This window comes from Ananas comosus, linkage group 1 (assembly GCF_001540865.1).
Source record: "Ananas comosus cultivar F153 linkage group 1, ASM154086v1, whole genome shotgun sequence".
NCBI lineage: Eukaryota > Viridiplantae > Streptophyta > Magnoliopsida > Poales > Bromeliaceae > Ananas > Ananas comosus.
This window is the reverse complement of record NC_033621.1, coordinates 1,710,977-1,730,342: the sequence shown is the minus strand read 5'-3', so window position 1 is coordinate 1,730,342 and position 19,366 is coordinate 1,710,977. Positions and strand designations below refer to the sequence as shown.

At 34.2% G+C, this 19,366-nt stretch overlaps 1 protein-coding gene across 2 annotated transcripts; it reads right to left on the bottom strand.

Moving 5' to 3' along the window:
- On the bottom strand, nucleotides 1,727-8,842 carry LOC109713115 (3-oxoacyl-[acyl-carrier-protein] synthase II, chloroplastic). Of its 2 annotated transcripts, none has more exons than XM_020237084.1 (13): nucleotides 8,163-8,842; nucleotides 7,101-7,312; nucleotides 6,794-6,997; nucleotides 6,526-6,636; nucleotides 6,334-6,429; nucleotides 6,206-6,251; nucleotides 6,023-6,102; nucleotides 5,742-5,810; nucleotides 4,974-5,058; nucleotides 4,704-4,858; nucleotides 4,560-4,640; nucleotides 2,641-2,700; nucleotides 1,727-2,302 (listed from the first exon to the last, which is right to left on the bottom strand). In XM_020237084.1, the coding sequence occupies exons 1-13, from the start codon at nucleotides 8,548-8,550 to the stop codon at nucleotides 2,186-2,188; spliced, it is 1,704 nt and encodes a 567-aa protein (XP_020092673.1). In that variant the 5' UTR covers nucleotides 8,551-8,842; the 3' UTR covers nucleotides 1,727-2,185. The 2 variants fall into 2 exon arrangements, with proteins under 2 accessions (XP_020092673.1, XP_020092680.1); XM_020237091.1 differs by having other exon boundaries at nucleotides 7,101-7,306; nucleotides 8,163-8,841.

The following is a 19,366-nucleotide window of genomic DNA, read 5'->3' as shown; positions in this document are numbered from 1 at the left end:
ACGGCGTTAAGTGGTAACGTCGTAAGGTTGTGGGGTCAGGGGTGAGGAATGGAGGGGTAAAACGGGAAATCCAAGGGAATTTAGTTTGATTTATTTTTATTATTATTATTTTTTGGACATGGGATCGTTTAGGCGGTGTATATTGTACTACGCTCCCTGTTATGTGATTTTTTGAAACATAAAATGGCAATTTCACTCTTTCTCCTGTCAAAAATGTTAGCTCTCTTACTGTAGTGTTTTTTTTTTTTCCAATTTTGATTTAATTTAATTAAGGCAAAAGTGTACCAAATTTATTTTTATTATGAACTATTTTAATTCGGTTATTTAACCTTTCAAAATTTTAATTATACTAACTAATTTTTTAATTTATTTGATTTGAATCAGTCAATATTATTTTGACTTTAAAATTTAAACTAATTATTTTAGTTAATTTATAGTTGCAAAATTGCGCGAAGTGTGCTAATTAAATTTGCCGAGCGATTCCATAACAAGAGGGAACTAGAAAATTTGCACTTTGTACATCAAACAATATAGGCTGTGACTTACCAAGTATGTTAATTTGAACTCGACCAACCAAACACTAACAACACATTAATCAAATTATTTTATTTGCTATCGTCCTATTTATATAGAATCTTATATTTATTAATAAGAAGACTAGCATGCGAACCGCCCCAATCAATCCTCACCGATTTATAATAAATAAATAAACTCGTACTAATTATTAAAGCAGCGATTATTTGTGATTGTTATTCCTAGAACCACTCTTGAGAATGACGTTAATGAGTGGTATAATATTATACCTAAACAGATGATAATTAATTTCAGTATTATTGCTGTATAAAGGTTAACAAAGAAAGAAATAGGAGAAGCTTAAAAAATGTATTTGTTCTGATGCTCCCTGCTAAGTGGGCAGGGAAAGAGGTTTTAATCAAATTTGCGGTCTCAGTTACAGTGTTTTAGTAGCTAGTTAGTAATGGACAGCAAGATGAGATCATACTAAGTCGTGATTAAGGTCAACAAATCGACGGAAGGAAGAGGGAAGGTTGGAATGATGAAACCTAATAATATGTAAAATAGGAAATATGTCATCATCGTCTTTGCTACGTTCATTGTGAATGTGGGTGGGTTAGCAAGCAAATTTTGTTTTCTATGATTCGGTCGGTGTTGCGACCGTAGCTTTTCTACACTTGTGTTCTAAGTCCTCGCTGGGACTCGGAACTGGCACGCTCATTTGGGTATTTTTGGTGCCGCGGAATTGGAACATACTGCACTCGGCGGCGAGTTTAATGAACTCGACAGCTTACCATGGGAGGATAAGTTAAGCAAACAGAAAAATGCTTTAAGAGCAAGATGAAAACCAAAATAACCTTGAATGACGATAGCAAAGAACAATGTAACTGCAGAAAAAGAAAGAATAAGATAGGGTTAATGAAACCCTAACCCATGAATGAGTGTAACTGAAGCAAATGCAAGGAGAACATCTGTTGAAAAGCAGACATAGTCCTGATCTTACTTTATTGAAATAAAATCAGCGCCATACTTCGTTTCACTTGCTCTTACCTGATGAGGGTTGCCAAGATGTTTTGACAGACAACAGTAAATTCATACATATGACATGCCATTCACACACTATTCCAACCAATGTTTTATCACAACCTAAGGTGATCACTAGTTGGTTGTCGATAACCTCCCCCAATGTTCTATCAACTCAGCCCACAAGAAGTCAAAGAAAAAAAAAAGGCTCGACCGCAAGGAATTCATTGAATACCACAAGTCCTAGATCAAGCCCACTCAAATGTAAATGTGATCATTTATCTGCAGTTTGGGCGCTGCAGCATGCAGAAGTAACAAACAAAAGGGATCAAAAGAGTAATCTCTTAGAGCGCCGATCCAACAACCAGAAAAAACAAATATCGGCCTACGAAATTGAAAAGGCCAGCCCCTTCCCACATTCTCGGTGAAATACTTATACGGCCTAATGCTTCTCAAAAACATTACATTGTCTGTCAAGAACATCTAATTCAAAAAGCACAGAGGCGGGCCCAATGCTTTTCTTGGCTACAATTTATGCCAAAAAAAAGATCCCCCGGCTTTGATTCATTAGAATCCTACAATAACAGCAGAAAAAGCCCTAGGGCTCTTACGCCTCTTGACCAAGTATTCCATGAGTATCAAACGTCGGTCACTTGTACGGTGCAAACAGGATCGACGAGTTGTGTCCGCCAAAGCCAAAGGAGTTGGATAGCGCTACCTTCACATCCAGCCGTTCTTTTCTTGATCCTACCAGTACGTTGGCATCCTACATCCGTACTTCCAATTTAGGCAACCTCAAAGAGCTTACAATATAAAAAGATCTTTACAGAATCAATTTATTAAAGGAAAGTGATTTACTATCCCATCTCAAGATATTCTAATATGCACATTTCTTATAAGCTTCACTAGTATTCTTTTCCTTGCCTCCTGAGATCTACTGATAACAGATGAAAACTTGCGTCTTGAATTTTAATCTCATAAATAATTGGGAAGTCACCTGTATCTTTTGATCCTAATCTTAGATGCTGGTGTTTACCAACTAACTCAACAAGAACCAAAAAAAACGCTGTGAAGTGATGAAAACCAAGGACAATGAGAACATACCACACTTTTCTCAGGGTTGTCTAGATTGATATTTGGATGGACCCACCCTTTGCGTATTGCCTGCATAGAAGCAAAAATGCCCACAAAAATAAAATCAGAACAGAATCAGGTCATGGGAGATGCCTTGCGAAGTTTGATAATTGTAGTGATGTAAATACACTGCCACAAAAGCGGCCACAAAATCAACGAGGCACTTCACTTGATTATTTCTACATTTATGTGATCATTCATTCTTGTTAAATAAGTAATTTGAACATCACAATCATACAAGGAAACTTTTGACAGTAATTTGTAACCTGTGAAACATGGACACAGCAAAAAAGTTGTGATGACTATTCAGCTGCTTACTGAACAAGTTGCTTGAGCTGATGCAGCACAGACGTGCAGACAATGTGCTTGCACACATCTATCACACATCCCTCATGCATCCATGCCAACTTTTTATATAGTATTCTAATTTCTAAAAGTATTCTCATTGACTACCAGAACAAAATTGTACCTTATTGAGCATGGGACATTTTTCTACATCCAAACTATGTTTTCTGAAGAACCTACTTCGATGCGCCACTACTGGATAACGGTTATTTCATTCCAACTTCTATAAAATTTTTATGATAAATATAAATAGCGATAACTTGAAAATTGGCAAATTTAGATATGCACATTGCAAATACAAAGTAAACATTATGACACGTAAGGTACAATTTCAAGAGATCATTGCTAATGTCAACTTTGTAAAGATTGGAATACAATTGCTAGGCATAGAGGGAAGTCAACTTGTAAAGTAATCTATGATAGAATCCTGAATTGTAAGCATTTATCACATATGTCCTAAAAGTATGAAAATTTAAAAAGATTAGGATTAAAAGTATTTTAGTGCGAAAATTGCCATTTCATATTGAAATGAAAAGAATCGTAGTAAGCATCAACATTCAGCGTCCTTTCAATTGTTAATAGGCGATTATACTTGTTCGAAGGTACATCTTTTCTTATAACTGCTAGTCCATTAAGATTACTTTAATGCTTTTGAGTGAAGATGTTTCATAAACAGTCAGTAGATTTCAATAGTTTCTTTTAGTTCACTCCATGCATTCCCTTATTGTTGATACTGCTGAACTATAAATATCAGTAATCATCTACTTAATAACTAATGACTCATATACAGGGACTCTTGGGTTGGGGCCCAAGGATTTAAGTGCCCATCGGCACGGACCTTATTCACCGTACCGTATCGTGCCAACAAGATATCAGCACGATACGGGCCCCGTGCCGATGGCAGGGCTCAAAACCCTCTATTCTTTAAATTAGTAAGTAATTTTCTCAATAAAGTTCAAAAGATTTGATAAAATATATATAATAAACAGTTCGAATAATTTGTTGCTAAAGAAAATAAATATTTCATGCCATTATGTGTTGGCACACATATATTTTTATGTTCGGCACACATCGGTACTATCTAGCACGCACAATGACATATCGTAACGGCAAGTTTCCGGCACAACCCCGTGCCACAGCAGTTATTTCTTTTTGGTGGCGCCTATGGAAATAGAAGAAACAAACAAGCGACTTGATAAACTCTCCAAGACTATCATAAGAGAAACTTTCTGTTATTGTACCAAAAAATCGGTTGACATTTGCTCCCAATCTTAATGATCTGGGACAATTTGCTCCCCTCTGCAGCAAACAGTCTCTTAAGCAATCTGCTATAACTCAAAGTTTCTATGGAATGTCACTGCTGTACCGAATGTTCATCTATTTAATTCTCAAGGGACAGGGCAAACAAGATTAAGGAGTATCTAAAGAAAATTGAAAGCCTATAGGGACAGAACTTGGAAACAACCTCAGAATTCAAGGAGGTGATACTCAGTTTTTCACAGAGTTAAGAAAAAAAATAAGTATACTACAATGTTTTGATTTACCTGTATCACAGCAACAGCTTCCACTCCTCCAGCAGCTCCCAGTAGATGCCCCGTCATGGATTTTGTCGAGTTCACTCGTAGCTGCAGAATCTTGTTAAGTAGCTTATTAAAATGAAGAAGTATTCCTAGATTCAACCAACATACCTCAGGATTCTGCCCAAAACAATGAATGAGAGCTTGATACTCTTTCAGGTCACCAGCTGGTGTAGAAGTTGCATGAGCATTGACATAATTGACGTCTTCTTTGGCTACCCCGGATTCTGCTAGTGCCTTCTCAATACAGAGAATAACACCCGTCCCTGTATCAATATTAAGCAAACAACAAGACACATAGATCATTAACAAGAGGTTGAAAATAAGATGAAAAGAAAAGAGGAAGTGCAAGTATGCCATGAACTGCAACATGTCATTTACCTTCAGGATGTGGCTCTGTCATGTGGTATGCATCACATGTGAAGCTTCCTCCTAGAAACTCAGCGTAGATCTCTGCTCCTCTTTGCTGTTAAACATAAAGAGAAAAGTAGAAATGTTTAAGGCTTGAACTAACATGAAGAAAAAAAAAAAGCCACATCAAAGCAATTCGATATATATATATATATATATATGGAGTGTGGCTACTATACTATCTATAGTACCGGAGCTCCAGCAGTACTATAGTCTCGTTTTCGATCTTAGGGTGTTCAAATTAACGATTCACAATGTTAAATATGATATAGGGCATATGAAGTTCTTAGGAATAAAATTTTATTTTTTTTGACATCATTTACCTAGTAAGTAAATCATACAAAAATAAACAGCAAAAATTGAACAATCTCTAAAATTTGAGAATAAGACTTTTGAATTCAAGATCAAAGATGCTGACCTTGATCTAGATAGTTTAAAGTATTTTCTATCAAAATTTGAATAAATTTAGATTCTTTTACACTGTTAAACTACAAACACGCCATAGTAGCCATTGAAAATTGACATTTTAAAATGGTTTGATTATAAAGTAAACTATGTCGAAAAAATATAAAATTTTATTTCTAAAAACTTCAAATATCCTAGATCAATTTTAACGGTGTGGATTGTTGATTTGAATACTTTAAGATCGAAAATAAGACTATAGTACCGGAGTCTCGATACTATAGATATTATAGGAGCCTAGCTCTATATATATGTAAATATATAAAGCCAAAGAACCTTAGCATGTTCTAGTTCTTCTAACAGAAGCACGCCAGCTCCTTCTCCCATAACAAATCCATCACGGTCCTATCATGAATAGATAAACAGAGTTACTGAAATTCAAACTCCAAAGTGCTCAAAAATGCAAATCTCCAACAAGTCTACAACCAACCAGCCCACTATTGATCTTGCATGAGATAGTCACCAACATTTCTTGTGAAGTGATTTATCACTTGTTCCCTAACATTTAGATGGATTGCACGTAAGTAAGTGCACAATTTTACTTTAGAGCTACTTACAACATCCCAGGGCCTGGAAGCTTTTGTGGGATCATTGTTTCTCTGTGAAAGTGCTCTGCAAGCCACAAAACCTCCCAATCCTGTAGCACACAAACAAAATACTTATTTTTCAGATAGTAAAAAATATTGATATATGATTAGAAGGAATAGAATAACTGTGTGGGACAAATAAAACAACTGTACCTATGGGTATGACAGCAGCGTCAGAACCACCACAAAGCATCAGGTCCTGCAAGGTTAAGAAGAAAGGTAATCACCACCATTCCTGTTTCAATTAAATACCAAGAAAGAGACGGAAGTGATCTACTTACAGCTTCACCTCTTCTAATATGATTCGCGGCATTCAGAATACAGAAGTTGCTAGTCGCACATGCAGTAGATATAGAATAGTTGGGGCCCATCCAACCCTACACACGATAGCATAAGCAACATCATTTTTAGGACTTCATATTTCAAGCAATAGAATGCTAGTATTTTTCAAAGAACAGGTCATTTTAACCAACCAGATCCATTGCAAGAATGGCAGACCCCATGTTTGTAGTTGCAAAAGGTACACAAAACGGATTCATTTTCTTGTAAGAGACCCTTAATGCTTCAATCGCATCGTTAAACACCTGCTTGCATAGCACCGAAAACCAAATGAAATTGAAAGAAAGAACACAAGTATTTAGCAAAAGCAGTGTCGATCAAAGCCACCTAGTTTGTTCATTCATTTTTTCCCCCTGCATACTATGTCTTCACCAATGTGGACAATTAATTACAGAATCCTACCTTCATACCACCCATGGCAGACCCAATGAGAACTCCACACCTAGTTTTGTCTAAAAGATTCATGATATCCTCTGTAATTCCACCATCCTCCAATGCTTTTTTCCCAGCAATTAGCAAGTACAGCATGAATTTATCCATCCGCTTCGATAGTTTTGGCGCGACCCACCCATCACAAGAAAAGGATTTAATTTCTCCTGCAATCCTCTACAGGAAATTCTAATATCAAAAGTTATAAAAAGATTTTAGCCTTGCCCAAATGGCAAAAATAAATCAAGAAATAGAATATTTGATTAAGGTGGATTTTTACCGTAGGGAAACTTGAACAATCAAACGTCTCTATCTCACTAATGCCACTGACGCCAGCAAGAAGATTATCGTAAAAGACATCAGGATCATGGCCTAGTGGAGTCACTACACCCATGCCCGTCACAACAACCCTCCTCTGTTTGGTGTCAAGTTTCTTTTTCTCCACAGCTTCCTTTTCAGGTTGCAATGCAACCGCCATAGCTTTTCCTGCATCTAGCAACATCAGTTCCAGCAAGCGATTTCTACTATCATCACCCTAACCATCCTCATCATCAGTATGATGGCAAATTAACAGAAGAATTGACAGCTATTATTAGCATTAAAAGCATAAGTAACTAAAACCGTAATTTCTTTTCTCTCATTTTTTTTAGAATTTTTTGCTTTGTCTCTCTAATTGGATGGTATCTAGAAATATGCTTGAAGCATTCTTTTGAAGGTTTTGACTTTTTGGAACTGATCAGAGATGGCAAAATTTTTTTAAGATTTGATTGCAATTAACCATCACTTCACATCAACCTCAGAAATTATTATGAACGAAATAATCACAGTAACAAACAAAAAGAGCGAGACAAGATAAACTACAAAAATATTTAGCCAATTTACCCGAAATCTTCCACCCTAAAAACTACTACTACCAGAGACAAGAGGAAGAGAACAATCCTCAAGGAGTCCCGGTAAAAAACAAGGTCATGCGCCAATTTCTAGGGCCGAGATCCTTAAAAGGGAATTATTCACCCACATATCCTGCCGTTATTTTCACTCTGCTAGGTGTTACGGATGGCCAAAAGACCCCTCTACGCAACGCCAGTGTCCCAACCCACGCAAACAATGTGAAACGAATTAGAACCTAATTTAACCTTCTAATCCATCCATTATAATTTCCACTGTCTCAACCCTAAATAGCCAAAAATGAATTAAATTATAGTTTAATCCTTAACCCGATAGTATAATCATTGATTATATAAATCCTAATCAACGAATGAAGCACTGATCCGAAGAGATAAGACAAGAAAAACAAGTAGCGAGGAAAAAAAAAATAAAAGAAACGGAATCGAGCTGTCACCAGAAGCTGCGGAGGAGCGCGCGGCCCTGCGCCGCCTCCGAGTGGCGCCGAAGAGGTGCTCGGCCAGGAAGGAGGCGGAGCCATTGGTGGAGCCGTGGACGAAATCGGCGCAGGGCTCGAAGGCAAGGCACGTGCTCATGAGCCCCTGGATCCCCCCGGAACCCCCGAACAGGGCGGAGATGATCCTCCGCGGCGGATCCCGCCGCTCCATCCACGACGCCGCCGCCGCCGCTCCAACGCCGCCGCGCCCCCTCCGCCGCCGCGGCCCGGCCCCGCCGAGCGCGGAGCCCCTCCATTGCCCCCGCGGGCGCTCCTCGCCGCACGCGACCGACATGCACGCAGCCACCAGCCACGTGCACAGCGGGGACGCCACGGCGGACGCCGCCATTGCCGCGACCACCACGACCTCTAGGGTTTCGCCGTCGACGAGGAGGAGCGAGAGAGCGAGACGCAGCTTACCGAGAGGAGAGGAGAGGAGAGGAGAGGAGAGGAGAGAGAAAGAGAGAGAGAAGGAGAGGCCGGGGGATCGATCGAGGAGGGTTTCGATCTCAGGGGGAAGGGGGGGAGCTCGGGCGAATCTGAGAGGGAATGGCGAAAGCCATTGCCAAGTGCTCGCGCGAGGGTAGGAGAGAGAAAGGAGACTATATAAAAGGGTGGTGGTGATGATATAATAGGGGGAGAATGGGTACAACAAAAGGAACTAGAGAGAGAGAGAGAGAGAGAGAGAGAAAGAAAGAGGAGGACCATAATAAATGTAAAAATTAATAATAATAATAATAATAATAATAATAATAATAATGATCAGTGAGTATTATTATTATTATTATTACTATTATTATTAAATAAATACAATAGTTAATAATAATAAAGTAAATGGGGATTGTGAGGATGGGATGATGGGATCAAGGGATTGGTTGATGGAGAGATAAGCGAAAGAGAGGTTTATGGTTATATTCGGAGGAGGTGTTCGTAATAATTAAATGAGAGACAGATTTAGAATGTTTTATTAAAATAAAAAAAATCTGTAATTTTTGGATGAGAGAGATCATAGAAATTACAATTTTTTGGTTGTAAACTTAGCATTTCTTCTTTTTTTTTGTATGGTAAAACTATTTAGAGACCCCCCTCAACTGTGGACAATTTTGAAATAGTCATCTCAACTATTATTTTTTTTAATAAAATCGTATGGAATTTATTTAAATTATGAACCATTTTGATTTGACTATCCGATCTTTCAAAATTTTAATTTTGCCATCCAACCTTTCAGTTTGTTTTATTTGAATTAGTCTTCATTATCTTAACTTTAAAATTTAAGCTAATTACTAGTATTAATAAATTTATAATAGTTGCGAGAATTGTGTGAAGTATATATACTAATTAAATTTTGAAGTTAAAGTGTTGTTGGCTGTCTCAATCAAACAAATTGAAATGTTTGAGAGTAAAATCAAAATTTTGAAAGACTAGATAGTCAATTCAAAATTGTTCACAATTTAGATACATTCTGTACGTTTTATCTTTCTTTAGTAAAATTGTTTAGAACTTACCTGAATTGTAAGCAATTTGATTATGCTATTCAACCTTGTAAAATTTTGATTTTAGTATCAACCTTTCTGTTTGCTTGACTTAATTCATTTGATAGCTCTTCTACTACAAAATTTAAGCTAATTATTTACTTTAATAAATTTGTAGTTAAATAAAGTACATAAAATATATTATTTAAGTCTCTTAAGATAAAAGACTTATTAAAATTTTGAAGTTTTTTCATTAATTTGCTCAAATAAAATAAATTAAAATTTAGGTAGAGAACCAAAATTTTTAAAAGTTTGATAGTTAAATCAAAATTGGTGATAGTTGAGATAAGATTTACATTTTTATCTTTTTTTTATTATTAATTTAGACTCTCTCAACTCTTATTTTTTTCAATTTAAATTGTTAAATTTACTTAAATTAAAAGTCTAACTTTATTGATTATTACCTGATAGTTAATTTAGTTTTATTTGATGAAAAATAAATGTAGTTACTAAATTTAGTAAAATTACTAATAAATTTGATAAATTTCTAATTTTTTTAACCAAAATTACCTAATTTTAAAAAACTGAAAAGTGAGAGATCTCAATCAAAAAAGAATAGTTGAGAGGGTTCTTTCAGAATCGCCTATAGTTGAGGGGGTCCCTATATATATATATATATATTTTTTTTTTTTTTCGAGAGAGAAAGGTACAGTACTATCCACGGCTTCAAACTTAAAACTCGGATACAAACCAACAAACCCTTTTCAATATGAAGTTTCGACTTCTACGGGTGGCGACACGAACATATCTAATTTGACTACACATAAATTAGACATAAAAAATTGATTAAATTAAGTTAATAAATTATAATTATAGTCAGTATTTTCACTATTTAAGAATTAAAAAATACATATCAGAATTATACATAAGCACTTAAATTATATTCACAAAATTCATAATGTCGACCATAATTATTAAAATCACTGCGTTAAAACTAGGCATGCTTTGATGCCTTTTATCTCTAGTGCACGGGAGTGGCCGGTGAGTGATTCGTACTTCGACTTGACACCCGCTCCGTCCGTCTCATGTAAAGTTGCCATTATTTCTCTGGCTGTACCGTCCCAATATTAATCTTACATCATTCAAAAAAATAATTTTAATTAGAATATATAAAATTTATATGTTAGTAATAATAATTGGATTTAAACATTTTAAGTTAGTGATTTAAATTCAACGAATAATTATTGTTAGCTGATCGAATTGTTATAATTGGTATTAGAGCTGAATACCAGCCAGAAGCATGAGATAGAATCTCACGATAATTCTAGTCTATATGTCTGTAATTTAGATTTGGACCGACGTCAGCCACATCGGCATTTTGGGTCGTCGGACACGCGATTTCAACGTACCATTTGAGCTCCATCCCTCACGTACTCCCATCCAAACAGGTGGTGAGAGCCACAAGTGGGCTAAGAACTTCCGTGAGGCTGAGAAGATTGAGCACGAAAGAAAATTTTGGCACCAATTAAGAGGAACATGTTAAAAACATGTGCAAGGATGAAGCCCTAGTTTCAGAGTTTTTTTTTTTTTTTTTTGAGATTGGTAATATGCTATTCGCTTCGTTTATCTAATTTAAAAATAAACTTAGCTAGAAATGTGAATCAACTAGGATTCGAACTTGGGACCTCGGGTATCAACCACTAAACTCTTTGTCACTTCTCTAGGGACGGTCAGTTAGTTTCAAAAAAGGTTGGAAACAATGTCAGTATGTTTTCATTTCATTTATTTTCTTAAAAATGAGCTTAGCCGGAAATATGAAATCGCTATTTTAAAATTTAGAATCTCGAATGTAATTCATTAAATACTATGCAACTTACGCTAGAACAGCCGGTGATTAAGACCTAATTTGAAAACAGGCTAAATCACAATCCTACTATATTATACTTTAGTATTATTTTTATTTACTGTATTATGATGACTTTTTTTTTTTCTTTCAAATGTATGATTCTACTAAATGAACTTACTGAATAATATACTATCTTTCTCGTACTATCAACAATCGTCTGCTGTAATTCAAGTTTACTTTTATTTGCTATTTTATACTATTTACTTTTTGAAGGATATCACTGGGCTTTTATTTTTTCACCAATTTTCGTATTATCATCACCAAATTTACTATTTTAAATAAAGATTAACAACGTTTGCTGATGTCTTGAGAAAAAACAAAATACAATGTAGGAAATAAAAAAAATCCTGTGTAATTAATTAAGCCTTGGAAAAATATATATAATCCAGATGCATCTGTTCTGATTTTTGAATGGTTCAAAATCCCTCAAAATGTTGACTAGATAGGTATCCGAGAAATACTTCTCTCACCACATGTTTCTCTATTGACAATTTCTACCGGATTTTAACATTTGAAAAAGAAAATTTAAAATGCGTGTTTTGTCACTTAGAACGGCGAAATTAGAAAAAAAAAAAAAAACTAGATCATTTTTTAGAAGTAAATAAAAGCGTTTACTTCTATATTGTTTTTCAAATTAAGCCATCCGAATTAACTAACGATCAACATTGTTAAACTTAATTCGCCATATTTGAGCTTTTCAGATTGCCAATTTTATAAATTTTAACATTATTTATCTAGTGTAATTGACTAATATAAGATGAATTTAAATTTTTTTAAAAAATTAAATAATAGAAATTGTATTTAAGGACACCGTGCTGATTTGTCCCATCATTCGAAGTGATGCGGATTTGGAGCTATTTTAGCTTTATTATTCGTGTCCATCAAGTACTAACTCCTGTTTTTCCCGTGGTTGGGTCGGGTTGGGTAAAAATCCGATTCCGCCACGCAACATTTTAGGGTGGTTGGGTAGTGGATAACACTGTCCTCACATCCACCGTCCAATTATTCCTCGTCCATTAATCACCGCCGTCCGTTTGTCGTCTCACCAGAGATTGCACCCAGTGTGCTCCTCCGAACAGGGAACAGGCATTCTGGTACTGAGTTCTATCTTACGCTGTTAGATAAAATATATAGAAATGTTCTTCTGTGTTCTCCGGCGGGACTGTAGAAAATATGTCATAATCGACTTATCGCGATAACAAATAGGATATTTTTTCATCGTATTTTCTCCCTGCATGTAAACCAATCTATCCGCAATTCTAAACGAAACCTAAATACTTACTGCTGTTGTTTAATAGATTGTAAATTAAATTTGTTCAAAAAAGAAAAATAGGAAACATAATAAAAAAATTAGCATTATAAACTTCTTAACTGTTCTATATATTAGCGTAAAAGTAAATGTAGTTCAGAATAAATATAATTTTAAAATTTTTAACTTTCTATCAAATAAACTGCAGTCGAAAATTAATTTTTACCTAAACGGGCCCTGATCCCGTTATTCGCACCAAGCCGAACAACTTAGACTTTTCCAATCCGAGAATGATGGGCAGGTTTGATTTTTTTTTTTTTTGTTTTTAATCTCTTTTGGAAAGTTTTTGATTTATTATTGTTATTTTTTACTGTAGTGCAAAAGAAGTAATCGAGCTTGGGCTGTGGTATCAGGGCTCAGGAGTCTCATGTAGCTTCTCAGAAAAGCACATAAAGTAATTAAGTATACCAGTATAGTAACCCGCACGATGCGATGGATAAATATATTTTTTAAAATTTAAATTCTAAATTTTAGATCCTTATATTTTTATAAATTATTTTGTAGAGAGTATAACATATATATTTATTTTAAAAATTTTAGTAATTTTAAAGTATATTAAAAAGTATAAAGAATATTTTTTTTGAACATTTCAATTTTTAAGACAAGCATCACGATAATTATCAAATCACATCTATTTCTGACAACTATATATAGATGTCTTATTATATAGGTAGTGACGTATAGATTTAATCAGAAACAATATGAAATATATTTAGCAAATAAATTTTAATGTATTCATTAGATTGCACCAAGTATGACGTTAGACTGCGTAATAATTAATCATTTCAAAAATTCTAAATCCTAATATAAACAAATCTATCAAAATTTTCAACATGCAATCAAATTATTATACAATAACAGGCCTCCAATTAAATGCTTAATATGACAGGTGGGTCCTGCCAGGTGGACTGAATGCTATGAAATTTAATAGTAGTTTATAGATTATGCTAATATATGGTTCCTAAGTTTTTAGTAATTCAATTTTATATTTTTAAAATACATGTATAAATCAATCAAGTTTTTTTTTAATAATATGTTGATGATAATATGTTGTCAATATATAACAAAAATTTCGTACATGTACTCTATATTTAATTATATGCAACTGCAAGCATGCCTTAAATGTCTATCTATTTATAATAGGGTGATAAGCCCAATATATTTTATTATGTACGATGTAATGTTTTAATTACTGGGATATATATTTATTACAATGGTGGAAGAGCCCGTACACTTTGATTGTTTGGTTGCATGTGGTACATTTTTAAGATATTTTATGAAACCCACTCTAATTTAGAGGCAAACAGTTAGTTCAATGAAAATAGTAGCATAGTGCTAGACCTTTTTCTTTTTTTTTTTTTGTCTTTATTTTTAAGATAGGTAGCATTTAAAAATAAACTTAGCTGGAAATGTGAATCAACTAGAATTCGAACTTGGGTCTCGGGTACCAACCACCAAGCCTTTTGCCACTTGCTCTAAAGACGGTCGGTAAATTACAGATTTTTTTAGATGCTCGAATGCTGTAGATACGCACTCGTTCTGTCTGAAATGGAAACCGAACCTGGATTATAGCATGGCGATTAGTTTCACAATGAAAACTTTATATTACCTTATTTATCAAATGTCTCATTTATACTTTTCGAGCCAGAAAATTATCGCAAAGTGAGGCAAACACATGACCTACAAATTTGCTTCTATAAGGTGCAGTGCTGCATGGTTGCAAAAATGACTTTTTCTCGAACTAGCAAATATATTACTCTCCTGGTAAGGGAGTTTGCAGAAGTGCTTATTTATGTACGAAATTAAGCTTTCAAGTTAACATGTTGGGAAAAAAAGAAAATGCTTCTTATACGTCACATAACATAAAGATAATGGATTGTATATTATTTTTCTTCCGCTGCGGATACGTGTTACGGAGATCTAGAGATCTCAATACCTACAATTAGTATCCGTACATCCATTTGCATTTATGAGGGCTATGCAGTACCAATTATGTGTTTAAAGGAATCAAAATTTTGCTTTCTACAGGTATGAGGGCTAAGTAGATATATATGACTGGAACAAATAGATACAAAAAGTATGAAAAGATGGTATCTTTGGGATCTCAATATCAATATATTAGATAATAAGAGAATAAATATGCACGTTTGAAACTTGTTAATTAAGGCTCCTTCAGAGTTTTTTTTTTTTTTTTTTTTTTTTTTTTTGTTTTCTATCAAATCAATTTTTTAAGTAATATGATATTTGAGTTGGCTAGTCTAGTTTTTAATTACCATGCGCACGAGGAAAAGTGTTGGGAGTATATTTCTATGCTGATTACTAAAAACTTGATCATTTGACTAGGTAACAAAATTTTGGCTTTAAATAAATATTTACTCTTCAAATGGCTTACTAATTAAATTAATTTTCATAAACTATTGTTTGTATTATACAGAAGGTCATTTCTGAAGTAGTAAATGTCAACTGTGTCGAATCGTTGGCACTAATAATTAATTCTAAAAGTTCGAGCTGTTAAAAATACGCAATCAATTCATTTAGCGCCCACATATCTCGATTGTGACTCGGCTCAACCAGTCTCACATCATTTCGAATATGATTTGGCCTAACATGACCTCCCGCCACAGAGTAGAATGTGCTGACCCATTTAAGCCAACAAAATGGACACAAACTTGTGTGAGATATTAAATGCCTCTCATTCTGGTTGCTATTCCTAGCTACATTAATAAATGAGAGTTATTATGTGGACCATCAATTAATTGGCTAATGTTATAGAAGTATATTTACTTTTTATGGGACCTGGAGATATCTCCAAGGGAACAAAAACTGGGGCATGTAATAAAATGAGGCTGCTCGAATTGTTGGGAGCTTTCCTAAATTGGTGGATGAGCTCCAATAATCTTATCTGGTTTCTAATAAGAGTTATATGTTGTTTCACCAAGTTTCCAATATTGCATGTTAATTGATCAATAATCTTATATAACATTCGTTAGCGATGGAATGTACTTTGGTTTGATCTGCTCTCTATTTTATTTCTGCATTTAATTTTTACGACTACATAAAAAAAAATTAATGAAATTCATTATCTGGAGTGCGCGCACCATCGTTGGCTAGGTGCAAGCAATAATATATCGCGGGGAATTTATAAAGCCAATTAAGTTATGCTTGTCTTGCACTCGAAAACTTTATTTTGTTGGTGATAAAAGAGAGACAAAATATGCAACTAATTAAGAATATGATTTTTCCCACCTACAAATTCGGAAGGTTATTGAATACATAAGCTAGCTAGTTTGCCCTTTTGCCTTCTCTTTTTTTTTTTTTGTTTTTTTCTTTTTTTAACAACTTCTCTACTCAATTCAGGGTTCACTGTAGGAGGATATGATAAACGAAAAACATAGCCAACCATTTGAGAAAGCCATAACAAGTGAAATTTTGACCCACAAAGCAAATGGACATTGTATGATGTATCATTTCTCGTGCTCTTTTTTTTTTTTTTTTTTCTTTTGTCTTTTAAAGGAAATTTAAAAAGCATGGTGCCCTTTTTATCCATGGCTTCGATTGTATCGCCGTGCACTGTTTGCTCAAAATAAGCATGTGCAAATTTGCACAATGTGATAAGATAGCAAGGTGAGTTGATTGACAGATGAGGAATCATGGTGTGTTGCCATAAAATGTTTAAGATTACAAGGCACAAAAACTTATTCCAACCATTTTGAGTCAACTATCTAATTTTATAAAATTTTTAATTTAACTGTCTAATCTTTCAAATTTTTTTTAATTTAAGTTATTTAACATTATTTTAAATTTAAAATTTGAATCTGTCGTTTATTTTTACATACTTAGTCAGTATTTTCTTTATTCAATTCTCACAACTATGATAAAAATTAAAGTAAGTAAATTAGTTCAAAATTTAAAGTTAAAGTATTCTTGATTGACTCAATTTAGATAAATTGAGAGGCTGAATTAGCAAAATCAAAAATTTGAAGACTTTGATAGTCGATTCAAAATGATCTATTGTTCAGATAAGTTTTGTATACTTTTACCAAAGTTTTGCCGAGTCACATTCTTAGCATCCTTGTTATCTTGGATGGTTTCTTAGGTCTAATCCTCCTACTAAGGTCTATGTTGCATACCAATACATTCCTGTTTTAACATCAATGATTGAGTTAATGATACAATGATACCAGGGATTAGACAATGATATTGAAAAACTGAGGGTTTAACAATTCAGAGGTGTAGGGGATCTTAAGAGCTTGAGATGACCCAGTTTGTCACAAACCAAGTAATCTCTCCTGATATTATTTTTCTGTCATATGGTGTCAAATCCACTACTGATTATCAATTAGGACCTAAAGATTGACTTTAGATGCCAATAAAGACTTAAAAGACAAAATATAATTGAGCAAAACCCTAGGATAAATCTTCAATGCGAATGCCCTAACGAGACACACCTCGTCAGGAAGCCTCCGATCCGCTGCTACATATGAGTTTTGCCTTCATCTAAACATTTCTTGAATGCTTTTTAATACTAGTTTTGCCTTCATCTAAAGATTTCTTTGATGCTTTTTAATACTAAAACCTAAAAAAAATCTCTTAAACCCGAGAGGGGAGGATTAAAACCTTGGATAGAGACAAAACTGATACATACATTTATTTAACATACATTTCTTTGTGGAGCTTCAAATTGAAGATTTTTTCGTCTAACACGTGTTTTTTTAAAGTTAAACACATACATTTATTATATTAATCAAACTAAGTTAACAAATCTAACTAACGGAGATTTGACCTGTAAATATATCTCTACTAGCCAAACAAACACCAACTAGTTTGGCTCAGTCTAATCCGACTCAGCTTAATCAAATAAAAATCAGATTTGGCAGTAATAAATTGACTAAACAAATTGCAAAATAGCAAACACTTATCTTTTTCTCAAAAAAAAAAAAAAAAAAAAAACGCTAACCAAGCTGTTTAGGCATTAATTTCATTTAAGTAGTCCAAATGCAAACTTTAATTCATAGGAATTTAAATTAGGCCCATTGTTCGTAATAAGCAACTATTAGTTGGGGCCCCAAATAAAAACAACAAATATATATAGCCCATGTCGTAAACTAGGCCCAATACATTTGCACTGGATTTAGCTGCGGTGGCCCAAAAATTTCCATGTAACGTTACGTTTCTGAGGAGAATTTGCATGAACCGCGGTCTATAGACCCGGGTATCATTTAACTAATAGATTTTTCGAATTGAATATTACTGTTTATGATAGAGATTTATACTAATTATAATGAAATTTTTTTGTAAATGTTAAAAAAAAATCATGTTCGATATTTTAATATTAAGTTTTCTATAAAGTATAATTTAGTATTTTTATTAAATATCCGTATAAACCGGTATGACCGCAGTCCATGCAATGATTAGGCGTATATTCTTGTGCGATGCACACGTACGAGGTACGCGCCGCTTCAAAACAGTCATATACTCGTACGCATATACTCTGTATAAAATGCACTGTTTCACGCCGCGATAACCCAAGAAGGAATAAGAAATAGAGGAACGGAGGGAGAGGGGAAGCGATTCAAGGGTTTTAGTGGTTTTGGCGGTGATCGATCTCCGATCTCGCCGCCTTGTCCTCGCCCTTTTCTCTGTTCATACCAACACACACGTAGAGATGTCAACGGGTCGGATTCAGGGCGAATTTTTAAAATTCCAAACCCGAACCCGACTCCAAATCCGAGACCCGAATCTGAACCCGACGGATTTTAAAAATTCATATCCAAACCCGAACCCGACAAAAAATTCGAAACCCGAACCCGAAAATTTGAATCCGAAACAATTATTTCTTTTTTCCATATTTCAAAATATATTATATTAAATCTAAATTTTTAAAATACAAATTCAAATATAACATCAAATTTATATATATATATTATATATATTACAAAACAAATTCGGGTTCGGGTCGGGTACAATCAAAATCCATATCTGAATCCATATTCGTCGGGTTTCTATTTTTGATATCCATATCCATATCCATATCCATATCCATCGAATATATCTGTTTCATTCGGATTCGAATTCGGATAAAATTTCGGGTATCCATACCCGTTGACATCCCTACACACACGTTCTGGTCCGCCTCCGCCGCCTCACCTTTGCCCTCACCCACCGCTCCATCCACGCCTATTCCGAAAGAAGATGAAAAAAAATTTGATCATTTTATCACAGCATATTTTTCTGTAAATATTTTTATTTTTTATAAAGATAAAATATAAATTTTTTAATAATAAAAAAATAAAAAAATAAATATTAACAGAATTTTTTTTTTATAATTTAATATAATAATTTTTTATACCTTTTATATGCGAATCCAAAGACAATAATTGCGACCCTCGTACATATCTGATTGCTGAAGCGTTTTTTTTACCACACAATATCCACTCGCATAAATGTTTCTATGCACTAACTAGTTTCATATGCGCAT

What these genes read in the sequence shown, in the direction of transcription:
- LOC109713115 (XM_020237084.1), bottom strand. Translation starts at nt 8,550, where the DNA reads ATGGCGGCGTCCGCCGTGGCGTCCCCGCTGTGCACGTGGCTGGTGGCT. An exon ending in AAGAACTAGAACATGCTAAG is followed by an intron (nt 5,059 to 5,741) that starts GTTCTTTGGCTT and finishes TATGTTTAACAG; the next exon opens with CAAAGAGGAGCAGAGATCTA. An exon ending in GTTTTGGGCAGAATCCTGAG is followed by an intron (nt 4,641 to 4,703) that starts GTATGTTGGTTG and finishes AAGATTCTGCAG; the next exon opens with CTACGAGTGAACTCGACAAA.